At 49.8% G+C, this 18,449-nt stretch overlaps 1 protein-coding gene across 1 annotated transcript in view; it reads left to right on the top strand.

The window, feature by feature from the left end:
* Window positions 1-18,449, top strand: part of YPEL2 (yippee like 2) — a 54,637-nt gene that overhangs the window by 24,985 nt on the left and 11,203 nt on the right. The window contains exon 2 of the mRNA XM_081172240.1: window positions 11,927-12,241. Coding sequence (XP_081028366.1) covers window positions 12,125-12,241 — 117 coding nt within the window. The 5' untranslated portion in view covers window positions 11,927-12,124. The remainder of the gene's footprint in view (window positions 1-11,926; window positions 12,242-18,449) is intronic.

The following is an 18,449-nucleotide window of genomic DNA, read 5'->3' as shown; positions in this document are numbered from 1 at the left end:
GGCAGCCCTCCCATCAGGAATGGAAACAGAAGGCTCTGGGCTTTAAATAGCTCGAAAAGGCCTTTTCCACCCAGCCAGAAGCTGGTCGAAGCATAAAAGAAGGGGCCGTGGGAGGCTGCAACTGGTTTTATTTATATATTTTTATGCGACCAACAATGGCTACGTGTGGGCATATTCACACCGGCTCTTTACACAGCGGGAAGTTAGATTAGGATCCGCAGGTTGGCAGCCCATTTTCTCTGGAAACTACCTTAATTCTGAGCTGGGCTCTTGGCCCATCAAGCTCAATACAGTATTGCCTACACCATGGGTAGGCAAACTAAGGCCCAGGGGCCGGATCCGGCCCAATTGCCTTCTAAATCTGGCCCACGGACGGTCTGGAAATCAGCGTGTTTTTACACGAGTAGAATGTGTGCTTTTATTTAAAATGCATCTCTGGGTTATTTGTGGAGCATAGGAATTCGTTCATATTTTCTTTTCAAAATCTAGTCTGGCCCCCCACAAGGTCTGAGGGAGAGTGGACTGGCGGAAAAAGTTTGCTGACCCCTGGCCTACACTGACTGGCAGCAGGTCTCTAGCCGAGCAGGTCTTTGTCCACCCTGCTTGGATCTGCTGGGGCAAAGCTGAGACTCTTCCACTGAAACAGAACAATCTCCCATCCTCGCGATTCTGGATTAAGGGTTGGTTTCATTAGAACCCCTTGCTGATATGGAGGCCTCCGAAGATCGCATCGCCCAATGTGTCATGAGGGTCCCTGAGGTGGAGGAAGTAGTCTTCATCTGTGTTTGGAAACCAGACGCCATGTTGAATCAAGATGGCGGACCAGTGAACCTTAATTGGACATTAGCACACAGGCACAAATGGATTTGGGGCTGGGTCAGGCAGGAGCCCTGGGTTGGTTGTGCCCTAAAACTCACAAAAGGCACTATCCATATTAAAAAACACAATGTTTTTGGGTTTCCTTGGTGGTGCCAGGAACTCCCCGCTAGTAAACAAATAGACCAGATGCCCCAATGCGAGGCCCAAAAAGCGCCACAAAAACACTCCCTCCACTTCTGAGTGGACGCTGAATCCGGCCATTGTGGCTGGTAGCCCACCTGCGTTCCAAGCTTGCCTCACCTTCTGTAATCCGGATTCGGAGAGGTTTGGCAAGCGGCAGGCAAGCTCAGAGCATCTTGAGGGCTTCCCTCCCTTTCCTCCCCCCTGCTGAAAAGCCGATCTGCTCAGTTGGCAGCTCTGCAAAGTGTTGCATTCCCTTTCTCTCTCTTTTTTTTAGGCTTAAAAGCGCTGAGTTTACTGTGATGGTGATGGCAGAGGGCCCTTGCTCAGCAGTTTACGAGACAAGTGAGGCGTTCGTGCCTGTCATTGCCCTCCTGGGGCAGAGCGGAACAGGGATCCGCGGTGGCTGGCTGGGGAGAAAACTTTCAGCTAGGGACATTTTGGAGCATCTGACGTTAGAATCGCAAAGTTGGCAGGGGCTCCAAGGGTCATCTAGTCCAACCCCTCAACGCCAGCCTTACGGTAGCTGTGAGCTATTTCATTTAATGCTTCACCTTCCCAGGGAACTCTGGGAATTGTAGCTCTGTGAAGGGAGTAGGGGCCTCCTCGCCACACTTAGCACCCTTAACAAACTACAGCTCCCAGAATTCCTTGGTATGATCCCACTTTTCATGTATGGCGCATATGGGGCCTGGGGCCTTCTTATCCTGTGGGGCAATGGTATCCCATATCCTCCAACATTTCTCCGGTGAAAATAGCGATGTCCCATTCCACAATGATAATTTTACTCTTTATACAGTGGTACCTCAGGTTACATACGCTTCAGGTTACAGACTCCGTTAACCCAGAAATAGTGCTTCAGGTTAAGAACTTTGCTTCAGGATAAGAACAGAAATCGTGCTGTGGTGGCGCAGCAGCAGCAGGAGGCCCCATTAGCTAAAGTGGTGCTTCAGGTTAAGAACAGTTTCAGGTTAAGAACGGACCTCCGGAACGAATTAAGTACTTAACCCGAGGTACCACTGTACCACACAAATCTTATTGGGTTGCTCCAGCCACTCTGGGCAGCTTCCAACATATATGAAAGGATAATAAAACATTAAACATTTTTTTTAAAGAACTTCCCTATACAGGATTGCCTTCAGACAGCTCAGGGGTCGGATAACTCGATACCCTCCAACATTCCTCCAATGAAAATAGGGACATCCTAAGGAAAAGTGGGACATTCTGGGATCGAATCAGAAACTGGGATGGCTTTTCTAAATCGGGGACATCCCTGGAAAATAGGGACACTTGGAGGGTTTGGTACCCCAGCACACAGTTTGGGGGTCTTTCTGCTTCACATTCTGTAAACACCCCAGTGGTTGAAACTTCCCTTCTGTCTAGTGAGCCAGGCGGCTGGATCGATTGGGATCTCTTTTTCTCTCCTAGTTACAGATGGGTAGCCGTGTTGGTCTGCCATAGTCCAAATAAAAAAATTCCTTCCTGTAGCACCTTAAAGACCAACTAAGTTAGTTCTTGGTATAAGCTTTCGTGTGCATGCACACGAAAGCTTATACCAAGAACTAACTTAGTTGGTCTTTAAGGTGCTACAGGAAGGAATTTTTTTATTTTTTCTCTCCTAGTGTCTCCATCCACTGTGGTAACTCTCAAGCTGGGGGCACGCCTTCATTGTGTTGAGATATGTGGTTTGGGGTCTTTGTTATGGAGATGGTTTTCAGCAGGACAGAAATAGTTGGAGGTCACCTTTTGGGAGATCAATTCTTCTGCTTTTGGCAAGTTACTTCAGCCAGCTTAGAGAAAACTTTTTCTGCTTTCCCCCTTTCATTTTGTCTGCTGGGGAGTTTCCCCTCCAAGTTAACCAGATAAAAAAGTGATTAAAAAAACAAAAACCTAAGCAATACAATAGATGGGGGAAGTGTATTTACATCAAAAAGAATGAATACCTTTTTTAGGCTGTGTTACGTCAAATATAGGTGAAATGCTTAATATGCAGAAGGATTGTTTAAACGGGCCACTTCTAAATTGGAGGAAGAACAGCTGGGGCCATAATGCAGATCAGAGATTGTCCCACGACAATGCTATCCATGTGGTTTTTGGCTCCCAAAGATGCTCTTTTCAACCTGGTGTGTGGACCCCAATCTCGATCGGGGCACATTCCTGACCAAATGGAGGCTGCTGCTTTTTATCTCCTCTTCAGAATAAAAACAGCCAGTTTCTGTGTATGAAAAATATTCTGTGTCATTTGGTCCTCAGTTGATCGATTGCCTGAGTTTTTAATATACCGTATTTTTCGCACCATAGGACGCACCGGACAATAGGACGCACTTTGTTTTAGAGGGGGGAGAACAAGAAAAAAATATTCTCCCCCTCTCTGCCCAGCGCCCCTTCAGTGAAGCGGCAGGAGGCGCTGCACAGAGAGGGGGAGAACTTTCCCCCTCTTGTTTTCCCGCTCTAAAACAAGGTGCCGTTTAAGGTGCGTTCTGGCGGCCACCTTGGAAGCCTGGAGAGCGAGAGGGGTCGGTGTGCACTGACCCCTCTCGCTCTCCAGGCTTCAGGTTCCTTTCGACCTGCTCTTTGGGGCGGGGGAAGCCCACCACCAGCCCCAAAGAGCAGGTCAGGGAGCAGCGGAAAGGCGCAGCGGAGAGGCTCCTGCCATAGCCGCGCGTCACCTCTCCAGCAGGGAGAGGGTTGCGGGGCTATGGCTTCTTTAGCCCCGCGCGCGCTCTCCTGGCTGCAGAGGTGAAGCGGGGCTGTAGAGGCTCCTGCCATAGCTGCGCGTCACCTCTCCAGCCGAGAGAGCACGCGCAGGGCTAAAGCAGCCCCCCGCGACCCTCTCCCGGCTGGGGAGGTGACGCGCGGCTATAGAGGCTCCTGCCATAGCCGCGCATCACCTCTCCAGCCGGGAGAGGGTCGCGGGGCTATGGCGTCTTCGCTCCATAGGACGCACACACATTTCCCCTTCATTTTTGAAGGGGAAAAAGTGCGTCCTATAGAACGAAAAATACGGTATTTGAAACCTCCATCAAATCACCATATGCCCAAAACTATATATCTATCTATATCTATATGAAAATGGTGCATCTTGCTGCTTGAAGGTTTGTTTGTTTTTAAAAAAGGTACCTGTATATATATTTTAAAGAATCGGCCTTGCCTAAATATAAGCACCGTTTAAGTCAATACAAATAGTAGCCCAATAACAGCACACACTTGCTAAGTAGGTCCCGTAGAACACAGTAGGATTAACTTCCTACTTCTGAGTAAACATGCAAAGGATCTATTTCGTTCAATATTTTTTCAACTGCTACAACCCCCCATTGCTGTCAGTATAGGGTTGTAAACTGTAAACCCATGTTGACCAGCCTTGCACCTTCTAGATGTTTGGAACTACAATTCCCATCAGCCCCGGGCAACTCTGGTGGGAGTTCTAGCCCCACAAATATATGGCAATTTATTCAATAAGTAAAAGCAGTTCCTTGACAATTACCCCATCCGTTGACAATCGCTATAAGTAAAAGGACTAGAGACATGATCAGGCTTCCCCAAACTCGGCCCTCCATACTACAACTCCCATCATCCCTAGCTAACAGGACCAGTGGTCAGGGATGATGGGAATTGTAGTCCCAGAACATCTGGAGGGCTGAGTTTGGGGATGCCTGGACACGATAATGAATGTACAGTGGTACCTTGGGTTAAGTACTTAATTCGTTCCGGAGATCCGTTCTTAACCTGAAACTGTTCTTAACCTGAAGCACCACTTTAGCTAATGGGACCTGCTGCTGCCGCTGCACCGCTGGAGCACAATTTCTGTTCTCATCCTGAAGCAAAGTTCTTAACCCGAAGCAATATTTCTGTGTTAGTGGAGTCTATAACCTGAAGCGTATGTGACCTGAGGTACCACTGTATTTTGAATTGGGGGAGGGTCTGTGACACCCCTCCCAATCATGGTTTCTCAACTAGGAGGGTATGCCTCTCCCGGGGGGGGGGCGGGTTCTGAAGATATGGGGAGGGACGGGTGAGTATTTTCAAAAAACACCAGCAGCCTAAGTTAAAAAATGTGAAAGTCCCAAAATTTTGTTGCAAATAAAATAATCAGGTGAGCCATGTTTGAAGAGGCAGCGTAGGATTTTTAGCTATAAGGGGAGCTAAAAACGTTGAGAAACTCTGCCCCAGATGTTGTTGGATTCCCATCATCCCTGTTCACAAACATCTGGAAAGCTACAGGTTCCCTGCCTGCCCTGGGTAAAAGGATATAGGCCTGTCTGGGAGGCGACCTGGGTCTCTTGAGAACATAAGAACCAGCCTTATACTGAATCAGACCTTTGGTCCATTTAGCCCAGTATTGTCTGCACTGACTGGCAGCCTCTCTCCAAGGTTCCAGGCAGGCGTGTTTCCCAGCCCTACCTGGAGATGCCAGAGATTAAACCCTGCGACCTTCTGCATGCAGAGCAAGTGCTCTCTCACAGAGCTGCAGGCTGCCCTTCCTCATACTTGAAATACTTAGGTGCTAAGACTACAACTCCTGCACACACTTTCCTGGGATTTCAGTCCCATTGAGCTTCACGGAGCTTATTTCTGAGTCAACATATATATAAGATTGCACTGTAAAAACTGGCAGTTTTAGCCCCACAAATGCACCCCTGGAGGCATCATTTTGTTGATTTAAAAATAAAGAGACAGAGGGCTAGAAACTTGAAAACTGGTCAGGAAGCAAACAGGCCTAACCTGTTTTGTATTCTGTGTTGTGAAAGCACAACTGTGTTTCTGGAGAAGCTCTTTTTCTCCACCCCTATTTTTTATCTCCTTTTTTAAAAGGAAATTTCTAGTGTTCGCATATCCACCAAAGACACCTTTCGAGAGATCTGGTGTTGGAGACGTCGGCATGCTTGCTAAATTTTTCATTGGCTTTGCTCGGACTAACTTCTGAGGGGAAAACCCGAGCATATTTCAAATTGCATTTTCTTCTCGGCAAATAATTGGGGACTGGGAGTTGACAGATTCCAGGTGTGTGTTGATGTGTGAACCGGGACAGGTTTTTAATTTATTTGTTTCCCCATTGCAAAATGATTAGGGCTGCTCATGCAAGAAACAAACCTGAGATGTTTTAGGTGTGTGTGCATCTGCAAACACAAGTTCGTCATTCACAACTGGAACTTAAGCTATTATAGATGTTTCTGCATGTGTGTGTGCATTTGTGTGTGTGTGTGTGTGTGTGTAAGCCCAGGCTTAAATTCAATTTTCCTATTGGAAAACCTGGTGTTTCTCATTTAGAACGGGAACTTGAGAGATTTCAGGGGTGTCTGCATGCCAATTCAACTTTCTGCTTGGAAAAATATCAGGGTTGCTCCTTCAGAACGGGAACCTGGGAAATTTCAGGTGTCTGCCTGTGCGGCCTTTTTATCTGTTTAAACCCTTTGTTTCACTTCCTTGTTGTCAGGGAACTGCCATCAGAGCATCAGGTGGTGGAGGGACTCAGGCAGGATGAAAGAGACTCAACTGCTGAAGCAGGGACCAGCAGGGGGAGGAGTGGGTCTCTGAGGGAATGCGAGCAGGAGGGAGGGCTCAGGGAGGCTTCCAGCGAGAACAGTGGGGAGGTATCGGAGTCTCCCATAGGGAGACCCATACCTCGCAGGAAACTGTCACGCCGTGAGTCCAGGAGACGCGTTTCCGTTAAGGAACTTCTTTGCTGGAAACGCTTCCGCAGACAGCCACTGTCGGACTCTACTAGTGACTAGAGCAGACATGTCTGAGGAGCTCCGTCACACACGGAGGTTTGTGGGGGCGCACAAACTCTGAGGGAGCACGTTTTCACGCACAAGCAGCTAATCAAACCCTCACAGCAGTCCGACAGTCTTTGTACGCTGCCTGTGCAAGAGAAGGCATCATGAGCGAACCAACCGGAACCGGAGGAGCAGGGGCTGGAGCTGGTCCAAGCTTGGAAGATAGATACCGAGCGTTGGAGGTTCAACTGGCCCTGCAGACGGCGAGGCTGGAGGAGAGAAGGGCTCAGGATGCAGACAAGAAGGGGAGAGCCACTCAATTCCCCAGAAAGGTACCAGGATTGGTGCAGAAATTTGGGGGGGACCCCAAGGACTACCATGCTTTTAGGACAGAGATGCAATATGCCCTTAATGTGCAGTTCGATGAGTTCCCTGATGAGGAATCGCGAGTTGCTTTTGTAATTGGGCATCTTGAGAAAGGGGCTAGAGACTGGGTGCGACCCCTAATGGCAACGCACAATGACATACTAAAGGACACAATGAAGTTCTTTCGTGCAATGGATATCATGTTTTCCAGCGATATTGAGGAAGGGGTGGTGCGCAGACAGCTAATGGCTTGTAAGCAGGGGAGTCGATCTGTCCGTGAATATTGGACTGAGTTTACCATGCTGATTCACAGACTGAGTTGGGATTTATCGGCGGCACCCGTTCAAATGCTATTTGAAGAAGGTCTTTCTTCGGGGGTGAAAGACGAGCTGGCACGGAGCCCCAGGGCGGAGTCTATGGATCAGCTGACCAAATCTGCGCTGACCATAGGAGCGCGGCAGGAGGCAAGAGCCTTGGAGAGGCGGGAAGGGAGAGGGGAACGTTGGAAGGAGTTCCGCATTCCAGACATTCCTGAGCCAGCTTTCCCGCCGGCAGAGCCGATGGAAATCGGAACAGCGCGCGCGCGCGCATTTTCAAAAACCAGCGAGGGAGCTAAGAAGGAGGGAAAGGGCCCCCGGAAATGCTATCTCTGCCAACAGCCAGGCCACTTTGCCAGAGTCTGCCCCCAGAGGAAGGAATGGCAAGGGATGGTGGGAGCTGTTGAGGGGGGAGAAGAAGGGGGAGCGGAGCAGGTAAAAGCCAACGCCTGGTTGCCACAATTGGGGCACTGCAGCCAGGCCAAAGAGCAGTGAAAGTGCCCGTGCCAGAAGCTCCTCGACCTGCTCTAGTGATTGAAGTGTCGCTAGAGCTGCAGAATGGGCACCCCCTAAAAATAAAGGCGCTATTGGACTCAGGCAGCTCCTGCAATTTTATGAGCAAGGAGTTTGCTGCTGAACACCAGATACAGACCATCCCTTTAAGCAACCCCCTGCAGGTGACCACGATTGATGGCAGGGAGTTGTTGGGAGGAGGAGTCCGCTTGCAGACTGTCCCAATGATAATGAGGGTGGCAAGGCACACAGAACTGATAGCGTTTAATGTGGCCACCCTGGGAGGCGCTCCCATTATTTTGGGAATGAGCTGGCTAGCTCTACATGATCCGCTGGTTGGCTGGCATCAAAGAGTGGTGTCCTTTGGTTCAGCACATTGCCTAGAACACTGCAAAGGGGAGAAGGGTTCAGTAGGGGCCCAAGCCACCCTAGCAGGGACTGAAGTAATGGGGAAGGTGAAGGTACCACCACAGTATGCAGATCTCAGCGACGTGTTCAGCGAGAAGGAAGCTGACCAACTACCACCTCATAGACCCTTTGATTGTCAGATCAATTTACTCCCTGGAGCACAGCTTCCCGTGGGCAAGTTGTATGCCATGTCAGACAGGGAAATGCAGGAGTTGCGAGGGTTCATTGACAAGAACCTGAAGAGAGGCTTCATCAGAGAGTCCAAAGCAGCAGGGGGGAGCCCAGTGTTCTTTGTGGACAAAAAAAATGCAGACAAGCCGAGACTTGTATGTGATTTTAGGCGGCTGAATGCAGTGACTGAACCGGTGGCGTTCCCTATGCCCAGAATTGATGATATTTTGACCATGGTGAGGAAGGGAAAGATTTTCACAAAGCTGGATCTAAGGGGGGCGTACAACCTGATACGCATAAGGAAAGGGGATGAATGGAAAACCACCATGTTTACCCCTTTGGGGGCGTTTGAATACCTCGTTATGCCATTTGGATTACAAGCAGGCTCCGCGTGTTTTCAATCTTTTATGAACCACGTGCTGGGCCCTTTGCTCTACAAGAATTGCGTTGCCTTTCTAGATGATGTGTTGGTGTATTCTGAGAATGAGGAGCAACATGTGAGAGACGTCAGAGAAGTGTTGAGCAGACTGCAAGCCAACAGGCTGTGGGTCAAACTGGAGAAGTGTCGGTTCCATACCAAGGAGGTGGAATTCCTGGGGTACCGCCTGTCAGACAAGGGATTGGCCATGGATCCCGGCAAGGTACAGGCAGTGCTGGAATGGAAAACACCCAAAACCAAGAAGGATGTGCAGAGGTTCCTAGGGTTTGGAAACTTTTATCGTAAGTTCATCCGCAACTTCGCCCATCTGACGGCGCCCATCACTGACTGTCTCAGCAGTAAGAAGAAGTTTGTATGGACGGCGGAGGCGGGGCGAGCGTTTGAGGAACTGAAAAGGGCCTTCGCCTCTGAAGAACAACTTCTGCATGTGGATTTACGAAAGAAGCTAAGGGTTGAAACAGACGCATCTGACAGAGCCATAGGGGCGGTGCTTCTTCTGCAGCCGGGGAAGGAGGAGTCGGAGTGGCGTCCGTGTGCCTTCTTCTCGCGGAAGCTGAACAAATCCGAGAGGAACTACACGGTGTACGACCGAGAACTGCTTGCTATTCATGAGGCGTTCCGGAGATGGAGGCATCTGCTAGTTGGTGCACAACATAAAGTGCAAGTGTGCACGGACCATAAAAATCTAGAGTACTGGAGAACGGCGCGAGTGCTCAACCAAAGGCAGTTGAGATGGGCCCAAGAGTTCTCCAAATTTAACTTTGAGATTTGTTATGTGCCAGGCCCAGAGAATGTTAGGGCGGACGCTCTCTCACGCAAGCCTGAATATTTGGAGGGGGAGGGAGCACCCGAAGAAACCCATATCATTCCAGAGGACCGCTGGGTGTGTGGGGCGACTTTGGTGGGGCAAAGGGAATTGGTAGAGGGTACGGTGCAGGATGCATACGCCCAGGGGAAACTCAGGGATCTCAGAGGGGAGGAAGACAAACCCGGTGGTTTTGAGGAGAGAAATGGGGCATTGTATTATAAGGGAGCGTTATATATACCTGAAGGGGAATTGAGGGAGAAAGTACTCAAGCAGCTGCACGATAGCCCCACAGCAGGGCACTTTGGGCAACACAAAACCATGTGGCTGGTTACCAGGGAATTTTGGTGGCCCAAGGTCAGGGAAGATGTGCGGGAGTATGTGAGAGGGTGTGAACAATGCCAAAGAGCCAAGGGGGAGAGGCAGGCGCCGGCTGGTTTATTAGAACCACTGCCCACACCTGAGAGACCGTGGGAAGCAGTGGCAATAGATTTCATGACTGATCTGCCAAGGTCTAGAGGGAAAACAGCCATCATGGTTGTAGTAGACCTGTTAACTAAAATGGCCCACTTCATAGCCTGCTCACATGCGGTTACAGCAGAAGAAACCGCCAAATTGTTTGTAGAGAATGTGTTTAGGTTGCATGGCGCCCCCTTGAGGGTGGTTTCAGACCGAGGGAAACAATTTACTTCCAGGTTCTGGAGGAAGCTCATGAGCTTACTGCATGTAGAGGTTAATTTCTCGACGGCCCGTCATCCTGAAACCAACGGGCAGGCGGAAAGAGCAAATGGGGTTCTCCAACAATATTTGAGGTGTTATGTTAATGACAGAGAGAATGATTGGGTGGAGAAGCTGGCGTTGGCAGAATTTGCCTACAACAATGCAGAGAACGTGTCCACGGGGATGAGCCCCTTTTTGGCTAATCACGGGTGCCATCCCAGAGCCTTCCCAGGGGGGGAGGGGGAGAACTGGAGCGTTCCAGCTGCAGAACAGTTCGTGGAAGAAATGGAAGCGATCCATCGCCAGCTCCAACTCAACTTAAACAGGGCTAAGGAGGAATATAAGAGGCAAGCAGACAAAAACAGAAGGGAAGGTGAAAGCATCAGGGTGGGGGACCAGGTGTGGCTGTCAACCCAAGGGTTGCCATTCAAAGGAGGTTGTAAGAAATTAAGACCCAAAAGGCTGGGTCCGTTTGAAGTCATACAGCAGGTCAATCCAGTGGCTTTCAGGCTCCGGTTACCGAACCACATGAAGCTGCACCCAGTTTTTCACAGGTCGTTGCTGTCACCGTATAGAGGAGACAGTGAGGGGAGGGTCACTAGGGGACCAGCAATGGAGGAGAAGGAACACAGCTACCATGTAGCGGAGATCCTCGATTCCAGGTGGAAGGGAGATCAAGTAGAGTATTTGGTAATGTGGGAAGGGGAACCGGAGTCGGAAAACACCTGGGTTAGGGCAGAGGATGTCAATGACGAGGTTTTAATAGAGACTTTTCATCAGAGGTTCCCACGTAAACCTCAGCCTGTAGCGAGGTTCCGAAGGGAATACTTTGCCACCACCGACGAGGAAGAGGAGTTGGAGGGGTTCCCAGATTCTGAAGAGGAGGAGGATTCAGCTGGCCAGGACGACGATCGATGGAGAGAATTGTTCGAGACGTCAGAAGATGAGGAAGATTCGTTTCGGGGTTTTAGCCCTTCACCTCCCAGGGGGGAGGAATTGGGAGGGGGTGAGGGGGGCCCTGGAGGGGAGGTGGATGTCAGGGAACTGCCATCAGAGCATCAGGTGGTGGAGGGACTCAGGCAGGATGAAAGAGACTCAACTGCTGAAGCAGGGACCAGCAGGGGGAGGAGTGGGTCTCTGAGGGAATGCGAGCAGGAGGGAGGGCTCAGGGAGGCTTCCAGCGAGAACAGTGGGGAGGTATCGGAGTCTCCCATAGGGAGACCCATACCTCGCAGGAAACTGTCACGCCGTGAGTCCAGGAGACGCGTTTCCGTTAAGGAACTTCTTTGCTGGAAACGCTTCCGCAGACAGCCACTGTCGGACTCTACTAGTGACTAGAGCAGACATGTCTGAGGAGCTCCGTCACACACGGAGGTTTGTGGGGGCGCACAAACTCTGAGGGAGCACGTTTTCACGCACAAGCAGCTAATCAAACCCTCACACTTGTTTTTCCTTCTTCCGCCCTCCGCAGGTCCGAGCAGGTCATCGACCGGCCCCTGCGCCAGGTTCTCTTCCCCCGAAGCCGTCGCCAGCGTGTGGAGCCTGCCCCACACCTGCCCCCTGCCAAGCCACGGCCTTCACCTGCGTGTTCCAGTGTTTCCCCTGCGACCCGTCTTGTGGGAGCGCCTCCTGGGCCACCCCCGAGTTCACCCAGCGCTCCGTGGCTCCAATGGTGAAGATGACACGGTCCAAGACGTTCCAAGCTTACCTGCCTTCCTGCCACAGAACCTACAGCTGCATCCATTGCAGAGCCCACCTGGCAAACCACGACGAACTCATTTCCAAGGTACGCCTTGGGAGCGCCGGACCCCAGGGCTTGCGAGCGGGGAGAAGGGGCACTTGCCTCCCCGTCCCGCTTGTGGGCTTCCCAGAGGCGTCAGGGTTGGCTCCGGGATGCTGGGCTGAATCGGCCTTGGGCTTGGTCCAGCAGAGCTCTTCCTGTGTGGACCGGGCATCTCTTATGGGGATTTTTGGAACGCCTCGTTGCCTTGGATAATAAGGACCCGTGTGGAAAGCTTTAGGCCGAGGAGCCGCCGCAAGACGGCCACCAGGTTTTATGGAATCGTGTTGCCCCCTCCTCCTCCAAAGGCATATAAGTTTCTTCTTAGGTAAAGGTAAAGGGACCCCTAACCGTTAGGTTCAGTCATGGGCGACTCTGGGGTTGCGGCGCTCATCTCACTTTATTGGCCAAGGGAGCCGGCGTACAGCTTCCGGGTCATGTGGCCAGCATGACTAAGCTGCTTCTGGCGAACCAGAGCAGCACACAGAAACGCCGTTTACCTTCCTGCTGGAGCAGTACCTATTTATCTGCTTGCACTGGTGTGCTTTCGAACTGCTAGGTTGGCAGGAAAGGTTCTTCTTAATCCTCACTAATAACCCTGCGAGGTAGGCAAGGCTGGAAGAGGCTGGCCCAGGGTCACCCAGCGAGCGTCATGGCTGAATGGAGATGTGGGAACTGTGGCTTCTTTCCCGCCCTCCCCCGCCACTGCCCTCCTAGTCTGAAACCTTAACCACTGCACCACACTGCCTCTTGGTTCCTATTCCTGTAGAATCATAGAATTGTGGAGTTGGAAGGGACCCCGTGGGGTCATCTAGTCCAGCCCCCTCACCGCCCACAATGCGGGACTCTCTGCTAAAGCAGCGATGACAGATGGCCATACATTTATTTTATTTATTTATTCATTTTCATTCATTACATACATCTCAAATTCTTAGCGTTTAATATATATTCCTCCCTCCCCTCCAACAATTCTCACAACTTGCGTTTCTGGTTTGTTTCTATTTTCACCCGCTTTGCTATCTCTCAACAGGAGAAGTTATTAATAACATAACATCAAACCTTAAAAACATAAAAATAAAATTAAAGACATCGTCTTATTTCGCTAGCTTCCAAACATTTTCTGATGCTAATAATGGGGATGTTTATTTAAATCCTGCCATCAAGTCTATTGTCTTTCTTTGTTTCTGCAAATATAATAGGAATGGCTCCCAGTCTTTTTCAAAGTCTGTGTTGTCTTTTTCTTAGACAGATGGCCAGACAATCTTAAAAGCCTCCAAGGAAGGAGAGCGCACAACCTTCTGAGGGAGACCTTTCCACTTCCCAAACAGCTCTTGCTATCAGAAAGTTCTTGATGTTGAGCTGGACTCTCCTGTACGAAAGCACTGATGTAGTTTGCCTCTTTTACGCTCCTTCGGAGAGGCATTCCTCATCTGCCTCCTTGACTTTTCAGATGGCTGCAGGGTTAAGCTTGCGATAAAATGCAGTGCATTTATTAATCCCCTATCTATCTCCCTTCTTCTGTGTAGGTTTCCGCCACCCCTAGTTTTATCCTACCGACAAGCCTGCCGGGTAGGCCAGGCTGAGATACGTTTACAGTGGTACCTTGGGTTAAGTACTTAATTTGTTCCGGAGGCCCGTACTTAACCTGAAACTGTTCTTAACCTGAAGCACCACTTTAGCTAAAGGGGCCTCCTGCTGCTGCCGCGCCGCCGGAGCACGATTTCTGTTCTTATCCTGAAGCAAAGTTCTTAACCTGAAGCACTATTTCTGGGTTAGCGGAGTCTGTAACCTGAAGCGTATGTAACCTGAAGCGTATGTAACCTGAGGTACCACTGTATTGGCCTTCAAAGCGGCAGGGAAAGGACCATTCTCAGGAACCTGCCTTGAGCTCTTTTGCCAACTGCAGGCTTCTTGAAAAGTCACTTTGGCTGCCCAGAGAAGCTGGCTGCGGGTCAGAGAAGGGCACCGCTTTTCCTCTGACCATCCTTCCAAGGACCACATACTGTTGGTGGGCAGGACCAGAGGAAAAAGTGGGTGGATCCAGTGGCGTAGCGTGGGTTGTCAGCACCCGGGGCAAGGCAAGTAATTTGTGCCCCCTAACCCGTGGATTTGCGCCCCCTAACCCGTGGATTTGCACCCCCTAACCCTAACCCCCAAATGTTGCGCCCGGTGCAGCCGGCCCCCCCTGCACCCCCCACGCTACGCCACTGGGTGGATCAACGAATTAGCATTTTACCTTTGGACAGGAAGTTCATTTCTATAACCACTCTCGGCCCTCCATGCAGCCAAGCAAGAAGCGTTATCAGAGTCCAAGAACACATTTCTGCCAGGCAAAAACATGCAAGGAGGGTGTGCAAGGGGTGAGGCTGGAGGAGGGGGTGTGGCCTGGGGAAAGTCCCGAGGGCCAGGCGGAGAGGTGCAAAGGGCCCATAAATGGCCCTCGATCTGGAAGCCCCCTACCCTTTCCTTTCACTTTTTTCGTTTCCACTTTTTATTTGTGTTCCACCTTTCTATATTACGCCATACACAAAGCGGTTTTCAAACTGAAGGAACAACAAAATAGACAAATCACTCGCCTAATAACAATCTGACCCCATCCAAAAAAAGTCACAATAAAAACATTACTTTACAACTAACAACATATTGAATAAAGCAAGAGTCAGTAATCTGTTAGAACATAATAGCAAAGCGTAAAATTAAATGTCAGCAAATAATAATTAAACTGTTAGGTAATTCTTTATTGTAATTCTTAAGTGTAAACTATAATCAATGAAAATAATGGAAAGTCACAATGCATAAAATACCACAAAACGTACAAACCCATGTAAAAGGATCAAATTGAAAAACAAGAACACTAGGACCCTTTCTCTTGCCCTCCACCAAATCTCTCTCTCTTTCTCTCTCGGAAACTTTTCAACACATAGATGTGTTGCTTTCCAAAGGAAAATGTGGTCCTTAATCAGCAGATTCTATTTGGGGAGGCACATTGATCACCCAGTGCTTTTAAGCAGGCCCCTTAAATCCATTCCGGGAAGTGAGCATATGGAAACTCATTTTTTGCTTTCTCATTGGGTGGTTTAGTGGGTCTTGTCTCCCCCCCCCGCCCCCCGTCTTTGGCAGGTGTGATGGTGAAAGGGTTTTGTTTCAGCTGCATTGTATCTCATCTGTAAGAAGAGCTACATGGTGGCTTTGTAGTCCGGCCAAGAAAGTTCTTAGGAGGTTTAAGCGAAAACAGAGTGGCGACGGGCAGATGCGGCTCAGTTTATTTCTGTGGATTCTTGTATCCCACTTGCTTTCACAAATGTCTTAACGACTTGGAGGTGTGGCCAGTGGGTCTGGCAGCAACCAACTGCACCTTTGCCCTGCAAAGTGGGTTTTTAGAACCCAGAGCCTCCTGGCCTTTGGGTCCACTCAAAACAAAGCCACAGAGTCCGGTGGGGGGCATTATGCAGAATGTATGCATCCTCTTTATTCACGGAACCATCCTGCTACCTGCTGCTACTGGTCTTAATAATAATAATAAATATATTTATACCTCGCCCATCCGGCTGCATTTCCCCAGCAACTCTTGGCGGCTCCCAACAGATTAAAAACAGAATAAAATATCAAACATAAAAAACTTACCTAAACAGGGCTACCTTCAGATGTCTTCTAAAACTCAGATACAGTTGTATCTCCGCTTTCATATCCCTCTGGATACATAAACTTCGGGATGCGAACATGGCAAACCCAGAAGTATTTTTCCAGGTTTTGATCGCGCGCATATGCGCAGAAGCGGTCCTCTGGTTGTGAATTCCTCGGGATGCGACTGGACCTCCAGAACAGATCTCGTTCGTACCCAGAGGTACCACTTAGTTGTTTATTTCCTTCACATCTGATGGGAGGGCGTTTCACAGGGCGGGTGCCAACACTGAGAAGGCCCTCTGCCTGGTTCCCTGTAACCTCACGTCTCGCAGGGAGGGAACTGCCAGAAGGCCCTCCTTGGAGCTGGACGATAGGGGTGGAGACGCTCCTTCAGGTATACTGGACCGAGGCCGCTTAGGGCTTGAAAGGTCAGCACCAACACTTTGAATTGTGCTCGGAAACGTACTGGGAGCCAATGTAGGTCTTTCAGGACTGGTGTTATGTGGTCTCAGCGGCCGCCACCAGTCACCAGTCTAGCTGTCGCATACTGGATTAGTTGTAGTTTCCAGGTCACCTTCAAAGGTAGCCCTACGTAGAGCGCGTTGCAGTAGTCCAAGTGGGAGATAACTAGAGCATGCACCAATCTGGCGAGACAGTCCGCGGGCAGGGAGGGTCTCAGCCTGCGTACCAGATGGAGCTGGTATACAGCCGCCCTGGACACACAATTGACCTGCGCCTCCATGGACAGCTGTGAGTCCAAAATGACTCCCAGGCTGCGCACCTGGTCCTTCAGGGGCACAGTTGCCCCATTCAGGACCAGGGAGTCCTCCACACCCGCCCGCCTCCTGTCCCCCAAGAAACAAAGGTAAATGTGCTGCAGGCTAATTTCGGCACCCACTCATACATGCCCCTCTGCCTGTCCTCCGTCCTGGCAACCAAGGGGCATGAGCAGAGATCAAAAACACCTTTCAGCTAAGCCCAAACACCCTCACTTACGATGTGCAGCAAGTCCAGTGAAGGGCGTGGCCTGGGGAAAGAGGGTGTGGCCTCAAGAGAGTTCCAAGGGCCAGAGAGAGAGATGTCTGGGGGCCACATCTGCCCCCCCGACTTGAGATGCCACCCAACCCTGCCCTAAATGAGGGAAATTTGGTGTTTTTTGTGATACATTGTAGCTCTCTCAAACACTTGCATGCCGTTCTAACAATAGGTTGCTTTTTCTGACTTGGATGCCTCCATCTGTCTCTCTTTTTTTAAAAAAGGAGAAATAACCCAACAGTGATGTGCTTGATTATGGAAATATGTAGGGAATGCTTTGCCGGCCTTCCCACACCTCCTTTTTCCTTCTTCTCTTCAAATGGGCTCTCCCAGTCCAAGTACTCAGACTGCTCTCTTGGAGACGTCTGTAGGGCTTTCAGCTGCCCTTTCAATAATTCCACCCCCCCACCCCCACCATAAATCTCTTCCCTTTTAAGAATCCTTTTCTGGGCACAGCTGCAAACCTCCTGGAGGGAAATCAAAGCAAATTTTAAAAAACCAGGACAGTAAAGCCCAAACTGTGTGGCATGGCCTGAGATTGCCTGCAGAGGAGGGTGCCCGGTGGGTCTCTGTGTGATCCATAGCTCCATCCTCTGAGCACTTTCCAGTTGGACTCCTTTGCGGGGAAGCAAGTAATTCCGATTGAGTCCTTCAATCCTTTCTGTGACCGAGACACATTCAGGTGGTTTGTGTTTTACATGCCTGTAAAAATGCAATTAAAAACCATACAGCACCTAGCACAGCACATTACAATTCCTACGAAAGGAATAATAATAATAATAATAATAATAATAATAATTATTATTATTATTATTATTATTATTATTATTTAAAAATGTAATTATACCTCACCCCTCTGGCTGGGTTTCCCCAGCCACTCTGGGTGGCTTCCACCACATAATAAAACATCAAATATTACAAACTTCCCAATACAGGGCTGCCTTCAGATGTCTTCTAAAAGTTGTACAGTGGTACCTCAGGTTAAGTACTTAATTCGTTCTGGAGGTCCGTACTTAACCTGAAACTGTTCTTAACTTGAAGCACCACTTTAGCTAATGGGGCCTCCTGCTGCTTCCGTGCCACCGGAGCCCGATTTCTGTTCTCATCCTGAAGCAAAGTTCTTAACCTGAAGCACTCTTTCTGGGTTAGCGTAGTCTGTAACCTGTATGTAACCTGAAGCGTATGTAGCCTGAGGTACCAGTGTATAGTTAGTTATCTCCTTGACATCTGACGGGAGGGCGTTTCGTTAAGCGGTCCACCAAGACCCCCCGCAATTTTCAAATGGTCCGAGGTAGAGGGAGAAGTTGGAGGACCATTGCTCTACATTGTCTCTTTGCCCCTTCCCCTAATCCTCCCCTCACTCAGAGACAGTAGACTGGGAACCAGAAGTGTTTCTCTCAGTTCCTACTTTCAGGCTTCGCTTAAGCATCTGGTTTGCCCCTGTGAGATCATGGCGTTGAACTGGTTTAGCCTGAACTAGCAGGTTATTCTTCCTGTTCCTGCCTCCAGGCTAAACATATTCTGCCTTTCCCAAACACGACTTGGTCTCCAACCC

The sequence above is a fragment of the Podarcis bocagei genome (assembly GCF_964188305.1).
Source record: "Podarcis bocagei genome assembly, chromosome: 15".
Lineage (NCBI taxonomy): Eukaryota > Metazoa > Chordata > Lepidosauria > Squamata > Lacertidae > Podarcis > Podarcis bocagei.
This window is presented reverse-complemented; position numbering and strand designations above follow the sequence as displayed.